This window comes from Panthera onca, chromosome E1 (genome assembly GCF_046562875.1).
Source record: "Panthera onca isolate mPanOnc1 chromosome E1, mPanOnc1 haplotype 2, whole genome shotgun sequence".
Taxonomy (NCBI): domain Eukaryota; kingdom Metazoa; phylum Chordata; class Mammalia; order Carnivora; family Felidae; genus Panthera; species Panthera onca.
The window spans coordinates 55,712,175-55,729,668 of NC_138352.1; the positions used below are offsets into that span (position 1 = coordinate 55,712,175).

General features: G+C 45.7%; 1 protein-coding gene across 1 annotated transcript; it reads right to left on the reverse strand.

The window, feature by feature from the left end:
* Positions 1–3,562: 3,562 nt before the first annotated feature.
* Positions 3,563–17,448, reverse strand: GSDMB (gasdermin B). Its single transcript, XM_081791316.1, is given in 11 exon segments — positions 3,563–4,887; positions 5,112–5,429; positions 5,816–6,144; positions 6,146–6,227; positions 8,794–8,878; positions 9,332–9,532; positions 9,534–9,576; positions 11,208–11,238; positions 11,241–11,378; positions 14,231–14,479; positions 15,726–17,448. Coding segments are annotated over 10 exon segments (1,572 nt in total). The 5' UTR covers positions 14,466–14,479; positions 15,726–17,448; the 3' UTR covers positions 3,563–4,777.
* Positions 17,449–17,494: the final 46 nt, after the last annotated feature.

A 17,494-nucleotide genomic window follows, 5' to 3' on the forward strand; every position in this document is an offset into this window, starting at 1 on the left:
ATGAATGTTTTTAAATTGTCTTATCCAACATTTTAAATTGTTTTCTGTGGGAGAGCTGGAGCAAACAATCTAGCTTACTATTTACCAGAAACACGTTTGGTATCACCATTCTTAAATGTTTTTCATATGTAATATCTACAAGTTTTTACTACCTTGCCCAATTTCAGCCTCTCTCTGTCTTGCCTGTGCTTCCCTGTCTCTCCATTCTCTCTCCTTTCAATGTCCCTCTCTAACATCTCAGGAGCAAAATCAATAAATTCCTCATTTTGTTTCCTACAAAGTAGTTTTCCCCTTTACCCAAGACATCCAACTCCATAGGATTGTATTTGTACCCAGGTGGCTTAACTAACATTTCTCCAAAAGGGTTTCCTTCCCTACAAGGGTAGGTGCACTATGTTTGGAAGTCTCTAACTCAGCCTGGAGAGATACAGGAAGTATCAGAAGGGAGTAGTACTGAAGCGAAGAGTTACGAAGAATAAGTAAGAGTTAGTGGAGTCTCCCACATCTCTCCAAGCTCAAATAATGACTATTGCAACTGCCCCCATTTCAAAGTCATCTCTATCACCAGTTTTAACTGCTAGAATAGGAAATTCCTTTTGCAGACATATGCAGTTGATGTATTGAACTTCATATGGGAATCAGAAATGTGAGTTGAAGGAAATCAGCAGATGAAATATGAACCTCAAGCTTCTGGGTTAGTTCAATCTGACCCAGTAGACACGTACTCCCTTGCTGAGACTGTGAGAGGACAGAAAAAAAATTCTTGGGGCACCTGGGTGGCTCAGTGAGTTGAGTCCAACTTTGGCTCAAGTTGTGATCTCATGGTTCGTGAGTTCGAGCCCCACATCAGGCTCTGTGCTGACAGGTCAGAGCCTGGAGTCTGCTTTGGATTCTATGTCTCCCTCTCTCTCTGCTCCTCCCCAACTCATGTTCTCCCCTCTCTCTCTCAAAAATAAATATACATTTTAAAAAACAAAAAAAAAATTATTACTGACAACTGGTAATTCTGAGGTTGAGCCAGCCTTATAAAATTTGGGTATGTCTCCCAAACTTCTTCCAACTCAAAGGCACTTCTGAAAAAAACAATTGTTTACTGAGCCCTAGCAAAAATTTAAAGACTTAAAGTTAGATTTAAACTCTGTTTTCCAGAAACTTTTACATTAGTGAAAGAGTGTACTAATAATTTCAGTATAAAATGATGAATGCCATAATAGAAATACATTCAATGTGTTATGGGTCATACAGAACTATCCAAATTCTTTGGGTAAGTAGGATGACTACTAAGGAAGGAATATTTGAACTGTAGTGTAAAGGGTAGATAAGGTGCAGAAAGGTAATCTACACAGAGGGAGAGTGAAACCTGTATTTTAAAATGTTTATTTATTTTGAGAGAGAAAAAAAGGGGGCAGAGGGGCAGAGAAAGAAAGAGAATCCCAAGCAGGCTCCACACTCTGTGCAGAGCCTGATTTGGGGCTTGATCTCATGAGGGTGAGATCAAGACCTGAGCCGAAATCAAGAGTTGGATGCTTAACTGACTGAGCCACCCACGCGCCCCAGGAAACCTGTATTTTAAAAAACTTATCGTAGGGGCGCTTGGCTGGCTCAGTCAGAAGAGCATGTGACTCTTGATCTAGGGGTCATGAGTTTAAGCCCCACATTGGGCATAGAAATTACTCAAATAAAAACTTTTTAAAAAATCTTTAAATTTTTTTTTTAACATTTTATTTTTGAGACAGAGAGAGACAGAGCATGAACAGCGGAGGGGCAGAGAGAGAGGGAGACACAGAATCCGAAACAGGCTCCAGGCTCTGAGCTGTCAGCACAGAGCCCGACACGGGGCTCGAACTCACAGACCATGAGATCATGACCTGAGCTGAAGTCGGATGCTTAACTGACCGAGCCACCCAGGCACCCCTAAAAAATCTTTAAAAAATTAAAAAATAGCATGTGATTGTACAAGTAGATGGCACATTTAAATAAAAGGCCAATAGTTTAGTGTGGCTGGAATCAGAATTTAAGGAAGAGGAAAGGGGAAAATGTTGGAGGTAAGAGGGGACCACCCTGTCACCTTTTATTAAACACTTTAATAGGTATCTTTAATTTTTTTATAATATTCTTCCTACTTTGTATTTCTTGTTCAATATTCATCCGTAGTACTGGGAAGTCAATAAATACTATCTAAAGTTAATAAATCAAGAACAAGTATAAGAATATCATTTTTAGTTGTAATAGTAACAAACAAAAACTAAAACAGTGGCTGTCTCAAGAAAGTGGGACTAGGTTTATAAGGTAAAAGAATTTGAGAAGAAATTTTTATTTAACTTTTTTGTATTCTTCTGTTTGTTCAAGTATGTTCATGTGTATATATTATGTTTTTAAAATAAAAATTTTTATTGTAGTTAAAAAAAATACCTAAAGTGGAGTTAAAAAAAAAAAAAAAACAAACTTAAAGTGCCCAGATCTTAAATGTATAGCTTAATAATGTCTACACAGGTAAACATCCACATAAACACTATCCCAATCAAGATATAAAATATTTCCAATGCCTCAGAAGATTCCTTCATGCCCCTTCCTATCCAATACTGCTCCCACTATTTGGACTTCTACCACCATCATCCAGTTTTCACTTCATTTACATGGAATTATACACTATGTACTTAAAAAAAAAAAAACTTTTTTCTTTTAATTTTTTTTTAATGTTTATTTATTTTTGAGACAGAGAGAGGCAGAGCATGAACAGGGGAGGGTCAGAGAGAGGGAGACACAGAATCTGAAACAGGCTCCAGGCTCTGAGCTGTCAGCACAGAGCCCGATGTGGGGCTCGAACTCAAGGACCGTGAAATCAGGATCTGAGCCGAAGTTGGCCGCTTAACCGACTGAGCCACCCAGGTGCCCCAACTTTTTTTTTTTATTGATGTTTAATACAGTGAAATATACTGATCTTAAATGTTAGCTCAATGAATCTTTATATATTTCCAGCACCCCAGGAGATTCCCTCATGCCTCTTTCCAGTTAAGACTATTCCCACTAAGATAACCACTATTTTGAGTTCAACAACCATTGATTAAGCATTCCCTGCTCTTGAGCCTCATATAAATGGAATCATACAGTATTGTGGTGGCCATGGAGGATGCCACTCAGATTTTTCTTTAGGAGAACCTGCTTCAAGAAGCAGAGTTGACTAACAACCTCTAGCTGCTGCCCTATAGATCTACCTCCTGAGATCAAGTTCCCCTGGGCTGCTTCCAGCCAAAGGCTGAGCATGGTAGGGATACTAGAGCCTGGCCATTTCTGCCTGATGGGGGCTCCTCCAGTAGACAACCTTTGATGAAGTCAACTTGACTGAGACTCTCAAAACTGCCCTGCATTCTGAGACTCTTCCTACTCGATTCTTCCCTCCTTCTCTCCCTTCACAGGTTTTAAACCTGCACTGAAGACTTGTCATTCCTCTCCCTTTATTCTTCACAGGCTCTTCCCTTAAAAAGACTTTGGCATGTCTAATTCTAGTTTGGCACCTGTTTCTCAGAGGACCCAAATATAAATATGTTCTTTTGTGTCTGACTTCATTTGCTCAGCATTGTCTGTGAAAGTCATGCATACTGTTATGTATAGCAGTAATTTGTTCTCTCTTATTGCATAAATATGGCACAGTATACATATCCATCCTAAAGTTATTGGACATTTGAGTAGTTTTCAGCTTGGGGCTCTTATGCTAATGTTTTTGTAAATGTATGTCTTTTGGTGAAGACATGCACTCATTTCTCTTGGGTACGTGCCTAGAAAGTGGAGTCGCCAGCTCATAGGCTTGTGTTTAGTAGATATGTCAGTTTTCTAAAGTGGTTGACCAATCTACACTCCCAAAAACATCTACAAGAATTCTTGTTGCATATGATATTTTTACAAATTTAAAAGAAAAAACAACTCTAGTGCAAAAAATAGAAAACAAATTTGTTATATCATCCTAGTTTCATGTTTAAATTACCATATTTTGAGGTTTATTTATTTATTTTAAGAGAGGGAGCATGCCCATGAGTGGGGTAGGGGCAGAGAGAGAGGGAGAGAGAGAATCCCAAGCAGGCTCCACACTGTCAGTGCAGAGCCCGATGTAGGGCTCGAACCCACAAACCATGAGATCACAACCTGAACCAAAATCAAGAGTTGGACACTTAACTGAATAAGCCACCCATAAGCTCCTAAATTACCATTTTAAACACTGTTTCATAGGAAGACTGTTAACATACCCCAAAATGTTAACAGTGGTTATATTAGAGAAAGTAGGGGAGATCGCCTTCAACTTTGAGAAATATTTGAAATGCTTTACAAGCATATACTTCTTTTACTTTTAATTACCTTGTCTTAAAAATATTAAAGAGAAAAGCCTCAAGATGAGAGAAGAGCAGTCTCCTCCTACACTTCCAGCACATCTCAGGCCCACACCTCCCGGCTTAAACTCCTTTAGTAACCTGCTAGTTTCCAAAGATGTGTCAGAATCTCTTATCTGCTGCCTTGTTCTCTTTATCATTGTGGGTTTACATCTTTTCTAGTACTTTATTTAGTGAGATTTCAAGGAGAGAAAATTAATATGATCAATCTGCCACTCTTAGAAAAGTCCATGCATATAATGTAGGCTGATTTGGAGGCATTATCATGAAGGGAATGGGATCTATCAAAGAAAAGTCAGCTGTTTGTTATAAAGACATTGTTCTAGTGATTGGGGGTGCAGGGGGAGAGGATGGTCTGGGAGGGGAGCATCCAGATGGTTCAAGAGCTAACATAGTTAGGAAGACACTAAGATAGGCTTCTCACCCAGCTGCAGCAGGACGGAGACAGCAACACGGAGGGCACAGAGAAATCTTGCATCAGGGTCACAGCCCACATCGTGGGGTGCTCACCCCAGTTCTGCTCCAGGACAGACTCCACCTAGAAGGAAACACACCAGACTATAAAAGCTAGGAACAAGGAAACATACCAGAAATGGCAAATATTTCACCACACTTCTTAATCCTGGGCCATGGCAGATGTAATAATCCATAATGGCACTTTTTCCTGCAGGGCCTGGAGAGCCTCATTCTTTCTCAACACAGTGACAGGCACTGCTAATCAGTGTTGGCACTGCCATCCTGAGACTAACAGTTTTCCACCCCCCTCTCTTACCCATAGGCTAGCAACAGAGCCTATTAAGCCTGAGTTGTCCTGGAAACCATGTGTTCCAGGGAATTGCCACAAACCAGCTGAATGGATGTGAACTGACAGAGAACTACGAAGTAGGAAGGACTGTACCCTGGGACTTCTGAGTCCCTTGAGAACACAGGCATTCACTTCTACTATGACCCTAGCCCTCAGTCCAGGGTGTCTTATCTGGTCTTTCAACAGGGACAGAATCCCCTTTTCCAGGGCCTCAGCCACAAGATGCTGCTCCTAAGATATCTCTGGGGGCAAAAAAGAGGGTCAAGAGGGTTGCTGGCAGAGAAGCACAGAGTGGGACAGGGCTTCAGTATTTCATCAGACCTGGGACAAACATCAGAAGGAGGTTCCACAGAGCCCCTGGTGATAGATGAGAGTTATTCCAAATGGGCTCTTGTGGTGAATCTTTCTTCCCTCTTAGCTTGCAGGAGGTCAGACTTGCCAGGCGGGTAGAGGAGGCATCCCCCAACCCCTGGCCTGGGGAAAATGACTAGTTCCTAAAGTGTGAAAGTCTATCCTTCATGAAATGTAAAAGGCAATGTATGTCACCTTCCTCCCAGGATTTGAACCCCCACAGACCCCTTTGCTCCACATTTCCTCCACACCAGCATACTTCCAAATCCCTCCTCACCAATCAAGGCATCCAGGACATTCAGAATGATTCTGTATGTGTTTTTACCAAGATCCAAGCAGCATTAAAAAGCATTAAAAAGGCTACTTACAAGAGGATCTGCTGGACCCTCCAGGTCACCAGAGATCAGGGCCTCAGACACCGAGGCCAGGAGATGGGGGAGATGAGTGCCAGTCCCACTATAGCAGACTGTCTTCAGTACGGTAACTGCCCCTCCTGCTGGTTCCTCCCTCTCTCTGCTCCAATTCTTTCCTGGGTCCCTTACTCTTTGTTCTAGATTCTGTTGCTGCCCCTCCTTGTTGAGGTGCTTAGTGAGGCAGCTTAGCACAGTCAGTCAGATCCTAGAGGCCTCTCAGCATGTCCTGCACCTTCTCCTTCATGTTTCTGAAGTCCTCCAAACTCAAGGATTTCCCTGTAGAGGCAGCAGGTAAGAACCCGACCTACCCAGCCAACAAGCTCCATTATTACCAAGGCCTCTGTCGACCCCATTCTTCATGAGACCACTTCTCTATTGGTTCCCTTCTAATCTTTTCCAGTTAAAGTAAAGCACCCTTCTTCCCAGACACCCATCATCATTGCCTCCTGCCAACCTCACCTTCACCTTCCCAGCTCAACCCCAGTTGAGTACCAATCCCAAATTCTTTTCCACCTCCAATAAATCAAAACTTACTTAGTCCTTGCCATTCAAAGTGCAGTCTCTGGACCACGCTAGTAGTAGTGAGGATTTAGACAAAGTTAGAGCAGTGGTTCTCAACTTCGTGCATGAGAATTGCCTGGGGAATGATTAAAAATCCTGATGCCCAGGCCACATCCCCAGATAACTTAAATCAGAATTTCTGGAGGTGGGACTCAGGCATCACTAGTTTTAAAGTTCCGCCAGGTGATGTCTACATATAATCAATGAGAACCACTGTGTTTAAGGAGACAGATGCAACCTCCAGACTAAAGTTGAAGACTGCTTTGGGCACTGCCCTACCCTTCTCTCCCCAACTCCTCCACCATACACATATACTAGGCTCTCCCACCTGAGCTGAAGTCCTTGAAGCCAGGAGGCTCAAGGGTGAGTGTGCAGCTACACTGAACACAGCTAGCTCCAATCCTTACTTAAGCAAGATGAACCATCTTCCTCTGAAAAGAAGGGAAGAATAATTTCAGAAAGTCTTCAGGTCACCTCCAGCCCTCTCTGGACATTCTCTTCCCAATGGTGGGAGTTTTCATTCCTGGACTCTGAGCCCTCACTGCTCATGCCAGGGAGAGTGTATCCTTATCATTTCATGTAAATGACAAAGCACTATATACGCAAACACCTTCCTACATCCTCAGATACAGACAACCATAGGATTACGCCTAGATAAGTGAAGAAGAAACGGAACCCCAGAGAGGGTACAACAGGTCCTCAGTCACTCAGCAAATGTGGGTCAGAGCAGAGACTGGAATCTACCTCCTGCCTCCTCTGTTATGGCAGTTTATTTGTTTGTTTAATTAATTAATTAATTATTTGAGAGAGAGAGCACGTGTGAGCAGGGGGAGAGGCGGAGAGAGGGAGAAAGAGAATCCCAAGCATGCCACACACTCAGCACAGAGCCCAACACAGAGCTCAGTCTCACAAACCATGAAATCATGACCTGAACCAAAATTAAGAGTCAGATGTTTAACCAACTGAGCCACCCAGATGGCCCTGTTATGGCACTTTATTGTTTTTTTAATGCTTATTTTTGAGAGAAAGAGACAGAGCGCAAGCAGGGGAGGGGCAAAGAGAGAGGGAGACACAGAATTTGAAGCAGGCTCCAGGCTCTGAGCTCTCAGCACAGAACCCAATGCAGGGCTCAAACCCATGGGCTGTGAGATTGTGACCTGAGCCAAAGTTGGACGCTTAGCCAACTGAGCCACCCAGGTGTAGCACTTTACATGACAGAGATTCACTCTTGAGATAGCAAGACCTTGCCAGGGTTGAAAAACTCACTTCTACAACTTCTGGGAGTTTCTGGATTTTCTACCACATCTAGACCTCTTTCTATTCCTTCCCAAGTCTTCTTAGGCAGTACAACCTTTCTGGGACCCAGAGGAAGACTATGAAATTCCAGAGGAAGCAACGTTCAGAATCACAGGGATCTTCTAGTCATGCTAACATCAGGATAACCATGGCTCCAGAGGCTACAGAGCCAGTGAGTGGCAGAGCCACTAGACCCTGAGACCGTCCTACTCCTAGTTCCAGTGCTCCTTTCACAGCCAGTGCTACCATGTGAGAACTGGACATGCAATGCAATTATGCCTCCCAGGTTTCAGTAAGGGCTGGGACCCCAGGATCCAGCACACCAACCTGCACAAAGCAGGCCAAAGTTGTCAGAGTCTGGAAACCCTAGGCCAATATGCAATCCAATCTGCTTCTCCAATAGGCAGGATTTTTTTCCTGCTCACACCATGATCCCTACCCCTGGGTGCATCCTATTCCATTCTGAACCCTGATAACCCTATAATTCTGGGTCATTTGTTACCTTCTTTTAAAAAATACTATCCTTGCCCTTTTTGGAATGATGAACAGAAGGCCTAAAAGCCATTCTCTTTCTGGAAAGGATTTTGTGTTACCCAAGAAACAAATAGCTAGTGCCAGAGAGAGTGAGAAAACCAGTTATCAGAAAGACAAGTTCTTTCTCTATAAGTTCCTCTTTCATATCTTTCCTCATTCTCATACCCTGCCCCTCACCAAAACAAAACAAAACAAAACAAAAAAAAAAAAAAAAAACAAGCTCAGAAAGAGATAGGACTTAACACCTCTAGCTAGGGAAGGATTAGCGTTATGATGGGGCAAAACCTGGGTGTCTGCACAAGGAGCTTCAGTCCTTCTTCCCAGCCCTGAACCCTCCACCCCTTCCTTGGAATTTCCCCCCACCTTCGAGCTCACCAGGGCCCCTCCAGGCTGACACAGAGTCTAGCTGAACCTACCTGCACTCAGTCTGCCCCCATCAGGCCTTGCTTACTCATTCTCTCCATGTTGGGAAAGATGAGCTGCTTTACTCAATAGCTCAGGACCTGCTTTAGGGGGTTGGTTACTGACCTTTGGTGCTAGGAAAAGGAGTTCACGTTGGTTAATCCCTAGGTGCTTTACATAGTTACCTTGCTTGATCTCCCAAACAATCCCCATTTTACAGATGAGAGAACTGAGGCTCAAAGAGGATCAGTAGGTAAGCCAGTTTCACAGCTAAACCAGTAGCAGAGCTGAAATAAGAACCCACATCTGACCCCCAAACTCATGTTGCTTTCACTGTTGAGTCAATAAATGTTTATTGAGGACCTTTTTATTCCAAGCACTGTGGCTCCTGCCCTCCTGTATCTTGGAAAGGGAGGCAGACAGTGAATAAGCAAAAAATCCCCATGTAATTATGAACCACGAGAAATGCTAAGAAGCAAATAAAAACAGGGCATTACTAGACGGGAAGGACTTAGCAATGCCACAGGCACTTTCTTGGGGCAACATGAGAAGTCATAAGAAGGCCAGGAAGCAGTTGAGACTGCTCAGGGAGGTCTGGAAGGAGAGCTGAAGAGCCTGACATCTGGGCTGGTATCCGCCTGACTTACCATGGGTGGGCCAAGGCTGGTTCTCTCACAGACCCTGCCTCCCATCCAACTCCACAACATACACTGCCATTCAGTTTTCAGGGTTTCCTTCCTTGCTGTCTCCAGAGTCTCTGCCACCAGATAGAGGTCTGCTCTCATTTCTCCAGATTGATTGCAACAAAGTAGGTAGTTTTCTCTTCAACTCACTGGAGGGAATAGAGGGGAATAGAGCTCAGGCTCCCAGGAGTGACATTTCTCCCTCTCCATCAGCTAGTTCCTATTTGAGATGATGGGTCTCTGGGGCTGGAAAACCAAAGAACATGGCACCCCATCGTAGTCACTTTACCCACTGTGGGAGCAAGGAAGTGGGAAGTGGGAAGAGAACTCACTAGCATCTGTGGAAGGCTACAATGTGCCAGCACCATGAGATACTTCACATGGCATTTCATTTCACCCCTCACCACAAACTTATGGTGTAGGCAGAATTGCACCCATTTTCATGAGGAAACTAAGGCCTAGAGACAGGTTGTGAATGGTCCAAGGTCACACAGCTAATGAGTGTAGAGTTGAAATTCAAATCCTAGTCGGTAGGAGTCCAAAGCATGAGCCCTTCCCATGGCACTGAGACAGGCATCTTCCCAGATCATTACACCCAGTTCTCAGGAGTTGGGGTTCCAGTTCCTCATACTGGTCCCTGGGACCTGGCCACATTGTCCACAGCCTTGGGCTCCAGAAGGCATCTCTGATTCCATGAGGAAATGTATTTTGTGACTAAAAATAGCCTGATGGAACTTCTGGTATTTGCAAACAACCCTCAAGGAAGACCTACATCCTTGCCTCTGCTGACCTCCCTCTACCTATCTAATACCCTCCTCAACCCCACTCTATATGCACACACCACAGGGCCTCATACTAGAAACAATAGGCATTCTAGAAAAAATTGAGCTCCCTTTGAAAAACTCCAAAGACCCCTCCCCAGCAACACTATGGTAGGGAGGGGTAGTTCAAAGGACCAGTAAAATTTCAGTGGAAGCCTTTCACTTTTTAACTAAAAAGGAAAAACAAAAGGCATTTCACTCAAGGAGGGCTAGGCCAGGAGAAAGTTTGAGTCCCCTCCACTAAGCTGCTCCACACTCTCCAACAATTTCAGCTAGGGGAGAAAACACCCACACCAACAATAAAATGCCCGCTGAGGGAGAAGGCTGGTGATGTCCCTGTAAGTCCCTTGGAAGCACCATGCCCTCAACCATCAGAAACTCTGTGGTAGTTGGTTAGTGCCCCCCTGATGGGGTGGAGTTGTGGCACTTTCTGTGCAGGAAATGTTCTACAGGGGTGCTGTGATTTCATTGTGCTTCACTTTGACTCTCTTAGTGAGCGCCTACTGTGTGCTGTGGATAAACACAGAGAGGTTAGTAAAAGCTGTTGCGGTCACAAGCTATTCCCAGTCCACTGAGGAACAGGGGCATGGCTTGCCACAAGGCAGAGCAAAACAGCACAAAACACAGATCTTGGCAACTCATAGGAGAGCAGAAAGTGGCCTCTTGAAACCAGCAGGTTTGGGTCCAAGCCAGAAGAATCAATCACCCTGGAGGGTAGCAGGGAAGCAAGTGAGCTGGGGGTGTTGGAGGGTTTCCTGGAGGCTGATGCATGAAGAATGAGAAGGCTTTCCGAAGGGGGAAGAGGAGGCCATGCTTGAGTAAGGAACGGGCTTGGGAAGTGCCGGGAATTGGGCGTGAGGGACTGCACTGGCCAGGGCACCTCCATCTCAGATGCTCTTGGTGCTCAAAAGGGGCATCTCCCCCTCTCACTCCCCACTGCTGCCCATCTCCAGCCTCACCTGTTCTCAAGGGAATCCAGATACTGCTGGGTATCCAGGTCTCCAATGTCTTGATTCTCTGCTTGTGGGATCTGTGGAAGGTCGCTGCAATTATTATTTCTTTCGATAATTTCACTGTCAACATTCCTTTTGAGTCTACCACATCCAGAACTTGGAACTCAGCCTTTTGGCCTGGAAAGGGTAAAGGTCATACTGAGGCTGACCCAAAAGATCTCTCTGCAGAAAATTCTCCCCGGAGCAGCCCCATCCTGGGCTCCCCCTCTACAATCCCCTTCCCTTCTGCAGAGATCCTCCAGCTGTGGCTCCCAGGAAATGCTGTGCTCATCAGGAGTCACCACAAGGGTCACATAATCCCAGGTTTGCACCTATTCTGCCACCTTCTTACCAAATGACCTTAGATAAGTCACTTGACCTCTTTGAATCTGTTTCTTTATTCATGGAAGGAGAATATTAATAGTACCTACTTCCTGTGCTTGGAGAAATTAAGTAAAAAATGCAGTTAGGCACTTAGCAAAATGCCTTGCACACATACTAAATGCTCAATAAATGTGAGCTAGTCCTATTTAACTATCTGAGAGGCTGAAATGAGCCAAGGAAAAGTAAAGCTAAAGAATTAGGAGCTCTTGCCAATTGAGAAATAAAAATTAAGCAGACTTCAGTCTCCAGTGTTTGTATGAACCACGCAGGTATAAAGTGAAGCAATCCTGGAACACTGCCTATCCGTGTGGACTCTGCCCAGACTGATCAGCCACTTTCATAAGGGCCTTGATTCCGAGTCAGCTGCTGTGCTGGGGTTAGCGGAGCATGTGTGGAGATGCTGCCAGCTGACTGCCTTTCTCTCAGACCTCCCAAATGTGAACCTACAGACGAGGAGGAACTCATACAGCCAGGTTTAGGGGGTCGGGCAGGGCTGGATCTCCAGAGACAAACACATTTTGTAACTGACGGAAACGTGACAGAACCGGAAATGGTGCCTCAAATCAGTCCTGTATGGGTTACACTAACATTCTAGGATCCATTTGTTTCTTGAGCAATGTAAAAGTGTACATGTACTTTATCCATGACAAAAGAAAAATCAAGCCTTAAGCACAAAAACAATGTAATATATGGGGGGGGGGGGGGGGGCGTGCTAACTTTACAGTAGAGAAACTTGACAAACACCACCTCAGCCAGGTGACCAAGGTCAACATTAACAGTGATAAGTCATGTTGATAGCACATACCCTTGATATGATGCAGTGAGAATAGTACTTTACCTCGATGGTCTTCCTCTCCAAAACCCATTACTTCAGTCTAACCATGAGGAAAAAAAGTCAAGCAAATGCCAATAGACAAGCATCCTATAATATGCCTGACCAGTACTCGTCAAAACTGTCAAGATCATCAAAAATAAGGAAAGTCTGAGAAACTGTCAGAGCCAAGAGAAGCCTCAGGAGATACAACAACTAAAGGTAATGTGGTATCCTGAATGAGATCTTGGAACAGAGAAAGGATATTAGGTAAGAACCAAGATAATCAGAATAAAGTATATGGACTTTAGTTAATGGAAAACAAAACAAAACAAAACAAAAACCTATGCCACCTTAACCACACCATCAGCACCATATAATTAAAAAATAATCTATTTGAGAAGGAAGCAGGCCAAGTTGCTAAAAATCAAGTCAAATCACCCATCCACTTCATTCTTAAGGATTTTTTTCAAAGTTTGGTTTCACCTCTGTCCCTGATTTGTTTATGCAAACAGACAGACTTTCCCTTAAAGGAAGTTAACTTGTCAATTTTTTTTCTGTACTTAACGCTTTTCCCCCTGTCGCTGGGGAGTAATATCATGGCAAAACACCCTAGTCCTAGTCTAAAGTTTTTTTCTGTTTTCAGTGAACTGGTCATCTGGCAAACTGGTTTTTGGAGACTAGCTTTTAGTAAATTGGCTCTTAGCAATTTACTTTTCAGAGAATTGACTCAGTCTTTGAAAAATGATCATCTGAAATTTTCCTGAAGCCCCTTGCTCACTTAATGAAACCACTTGTGGAAAGGCCCAAGTAATCTGGACGCTGCTCTTGGTCACATAACGGCTATGCCTGGCACATAGCAGGTGCTCTAAAACTATACAGTGGTACTGTTTGCATTCTTTTCTTAATGAGATCCAGATGGGCTGTAGCAAAGATGTCTGAGCTGTAAAAGTCCTTACCCTGAGGTCTGAGACACTGAAATAAGTCTCTAGGTGAGGGTTCAGCAACATTTACCCTAGTGCTTCTGCAACCCAAAAGTCTGAGTTTGGAGGCAGGGGAATGGAATAGACTCCTCTAGAAATCCCTCAAGCCTTTAGGGAGTTCTGCTCACCCATCCAGTCTGATCTCCAAGGGACACGAGGGATAACAGCTGCCAGCAGAATGATGGGGCTGAACTTTGACTGAATGCTCCTTCTGCACAACCACTGTCATAAATGACCTAATTTATATCATTTGAGTCTTGTAACATTCTTGTCAAGTTGACAGCTGAGGAAACAGACTTAGAGAGAGAGAAGGCAACTTGTCCAGAGGCCGCCCAGCTGGTGAGTGGCAGAGCCAGGCTTAGAAACGAGGTGCCCTCAGCTCTTAGGCCTGTGTCCTTTCCTAACCACTAAGCAAACTGCCTCCGTTTATTTATCCATCTAAATGATAAACATACAAACACATCAAAAGACCTTAGCTAACTTAAAAGTGAATTATTTACAAAAAGAAAACATGGGAAAGGAAGACAATTTAGGAATAATTTTCAATAAAAATAAATTTTCACTTACCCTGTTCTTTCTCCCCATGCAGCTCTTCTGTGCATTTTTTTTTCAAGTTTTCATTTAAATTCCAGTTAACATCTTTTGTGCATTTCTTAAACTGAGGTGTGTGGACATATGCAAACAAATTCTAGTACATACAAGTTCTTTGTTGACTGGCTGACGTGGTTGATGGCAATGGGGAGTTGACAGTGTGGTAGAGCAGGAGTGGGTGAAGTCTCCTGGCTGGCCATCTCTTACCCCCTCGTACTGACCTTGGAGCCCAGAATCCAGCTTATCAAACAGCACTTCACCCTCCTCTCTCTCCACTATGTCCTCCAGGGTGAGGTCTGTCCTGTGGTACTGGCATCTCCGGAAATTTCTCCTCCCACTCACCGGAGAGAAGCAGTGAAATCTGTCAGAGTCAAGGATGCTTCTGACAGCAATCATATCCCCTCCAGCTCCGTCTCTTGGACCACAACTCGTGATTTCCTCAAATAGGCTGGACATTGTGCCTGGACCAACTGGAGACAAAGAAGCCAGTTTCAGTTTGGGGAAGGGAGATATTGGTTCAGGTTTTTAAATCTCCCTTTGGCAGCCTGGGGTCAATGAAGATCCAAAGGTTCTAGAACAATCAGGACTTGGAATTATTTGACTTCCCTGTTTCTAGAATGTGAGGTGGTCACTATACACCAAGGAGGGTAACCATCACGAATGCTAGATTCTCCTCTGCCCTTCATAGAACCCTTCTGGAGGAAAGATGGAACAGTGTTTATCCCAAAAGGAAAGTAAGAGTGAGGTCTGTTTTCTCCCACAGCAGAGTTGCCCCTTTGCTCAGAAGGGCCTGAGGGGTAGGAAGGCAGGCCCACCATCTTCCAGCCAGACCCCCACAGTGTTGATGAACAGAGGACCCAGGAAAAGATAAGAGGCATGGCTGCCAGACCTCACATTACCAACCCCCATGATTACTTCTTCCCTTGGCTCTGACTCCTGGGCCTCCCTCCCTTGCTGTGTTCTGCAAGGTAGTGGGATGGGTACTCCTACCAACCATTTCCCAATGAGATAGTGATAACTCTGCCTCAGAAGAAAACGAAAGAGAAAGGATGGAATGCAAGAGTGGCTTGGGGGTAGGTGTCCTGGATAGCCCTCCACCCCCAGGTCCTGTCTCCTCAGTTACTGGTCACCATCTGAAAGGTCCCCTTACTCTTGGAAAAATAAAATGAATCCCAAAACTCTACCTGGGGCCTCTCCTCCACCCACTTTCCCCTTCACCCTCTCCAGGTCTACAGTTGGCCCCTGTACCACCCCCCCCCCCAGCTCCCCTGCAGGACCCTCCATAGGCTCATTACCAAATCCAACCTGATACAGCCGGTCCTTCCCTTTTCCTACTGAGCAGCAGCTCTTTGTCCCCACCACACCAGACCCTTCCCGCACTCTTACCTCCAAATCCTTCTCCCTCTCCCCTTCCATCAATCACTCTGCAACTCCTTCCTCTTGAGATGTTTCCCTTTCTTCAGGCTCCTCTGTTTTCCTCCTGGGGCCAGGACTCCCCTCACAAGCCTTCTGGTCTCCACTTCCCTATCCTACATCTGGCTACCTTCCCCTAAGTCCCTTCTGGCTGGCCCAGGCATCTGCTCACCCATGCTCCCTTCTCCTTCCCTGCCCCCATCATGGTGGCCAGCTCTCAGCTCAGTCTCAGCCTGGGAATTCTTCTGGCTGCCTGGAAAGGCAGTGCCCAGGGCCCACAGGCCTATCTTGGGGGCCACTCACCTCAGCTGCTCACAAGGAATGGAGGTTGTGAGAATCCCCTCTGTAAGAGCTCTGCACAGGTCCTGGCCACCGTGTCTCAGGAAGCCCTAAGAAGGGAACTGAAAGAACTGGAAAGCTGGGTAGGGCTAGGTGCCCCATCTCTCAGGCCTTTAGATAAGCCACATTATGGCTGGGCTGGAGGCAGATAAGGCCAGAGGTAAGATAGGTAAGATAGGTAGGATAGGTAAGATAGGTAGGATAGGTAAGATAGATAAGATAGATAGATAGATAGATAGATAGATAGATAGATAGATAGATATAGAAAGATAGATAGATAATCTTTACCTGGTATGTATTCTAGGTGAGTTTGGGGCCAGAGAATGGCGCAGGAGGCATACTGGACCATGCATTCCAAGTGCCAGCAGGCAACGGCTATGGTCGTGTCAGGGGTATGAAGAGAGAGATAGAGCTGGAAACAGCTACCATGCTGCCATGCTGCGGTGGGCAAGGCTGAAGACTGAGAGCTACAGCAGCCAACATCTGTGGGGAACAGGCTGGCCAGCAAGGAGGACTCAGCCTTCCTCCCCACACATGCTCCCACATAGCCCTCTCAGGGAGACGCCTCCACCTGTCCTCTCCACCCACCTCCTTCTCCAGAGAGAGGCCTCTGGCCCCCACCCCTCAGTCCTCAGAGATAAACCACCGGAGCGAGCCTGCCCGTCTCCTGGCCCCCTTATCCCTCAGTTCCAAAACAACATTAAAGAAATTATGGTGGTAGTTAACGACAGTAATGATACTAATGTGGCTATCACGTGTTCAGTATTTACTATACCAGGTGTTGTGCTAATCCTACAACAGCCCTAATGCCTATTATCCTTCTGCAACAGAGGAAGAAACTGAAGCTCAGAGAAGTAACTTGGCAAGGCCACAAGCCTAGTAAGTGGCAGAGCAGGATTTGAACGCTGGTTGTTGTTGATGTGCCCCAGCCCCTCACCCTGACTATACTCCTGCAGGTCCATGGAAGCTCCCAGGGCACCCCCACCCCCAGGACTGGGCCCAGGGAGGTGTACTGCTCCTCCCAGCACTGTGTGGGCCTCACTCAGCAGACGTGGGCAAAGACCCTGCACTCTTCCCAACACCCACTCCAAACACACTGTGACGCTGGCCCAGAGCCAGAGAGAAGCCCGGCCTGCCTGAGGCAGCTCCTCCCATCTACCTGGGACTTTGCACCTGTCCTAGGAATAGCACGTAACACTGCCACAGCTCACACTGAGCGGTCAGAACCTCAAAGATCAGAGTTCCTCCACTAAAGGACTCCTCCCCTTTCCTGGCCCCAGGAGCCTAAATAAGCCCTGGGGGGCTACCTCTTCCTCTCCCACTCATGCTCACGGCAGAAGGGAGGAAGCATGAAGATTCCTCCAAAGACAGAGAGGCCAGGAGGAAATGCAGCCCTCCCAGGGAAAGAGCATTAGGGGGAGAGAAGTGAGAGCTGGGAAAGGCATTCTGAGGAAAGGGCTGGGCACCCCTCGGGACTCTGCCTTCATTTATGAAGTCATTGCCCAACTGACCCCCTTCCAGGCCACGCACAAGCCATCACTCAGCCAGCCCACGGAGACCAGAGGTAGAAGTTCTGACAGATGAACCGCCAGGCCAGGTCACAGAGCAGGATTCTGCTGCTGCCTCTGCCAGTTCCCATCAGCCCCTCAGGCTCTCTCCCGCTCTCTCCCCTGGGAGCAGCAGGAAGACCAGCAGCCCCAGAGCCCCTCACACTTCCCTCAGCAGGAACTGCT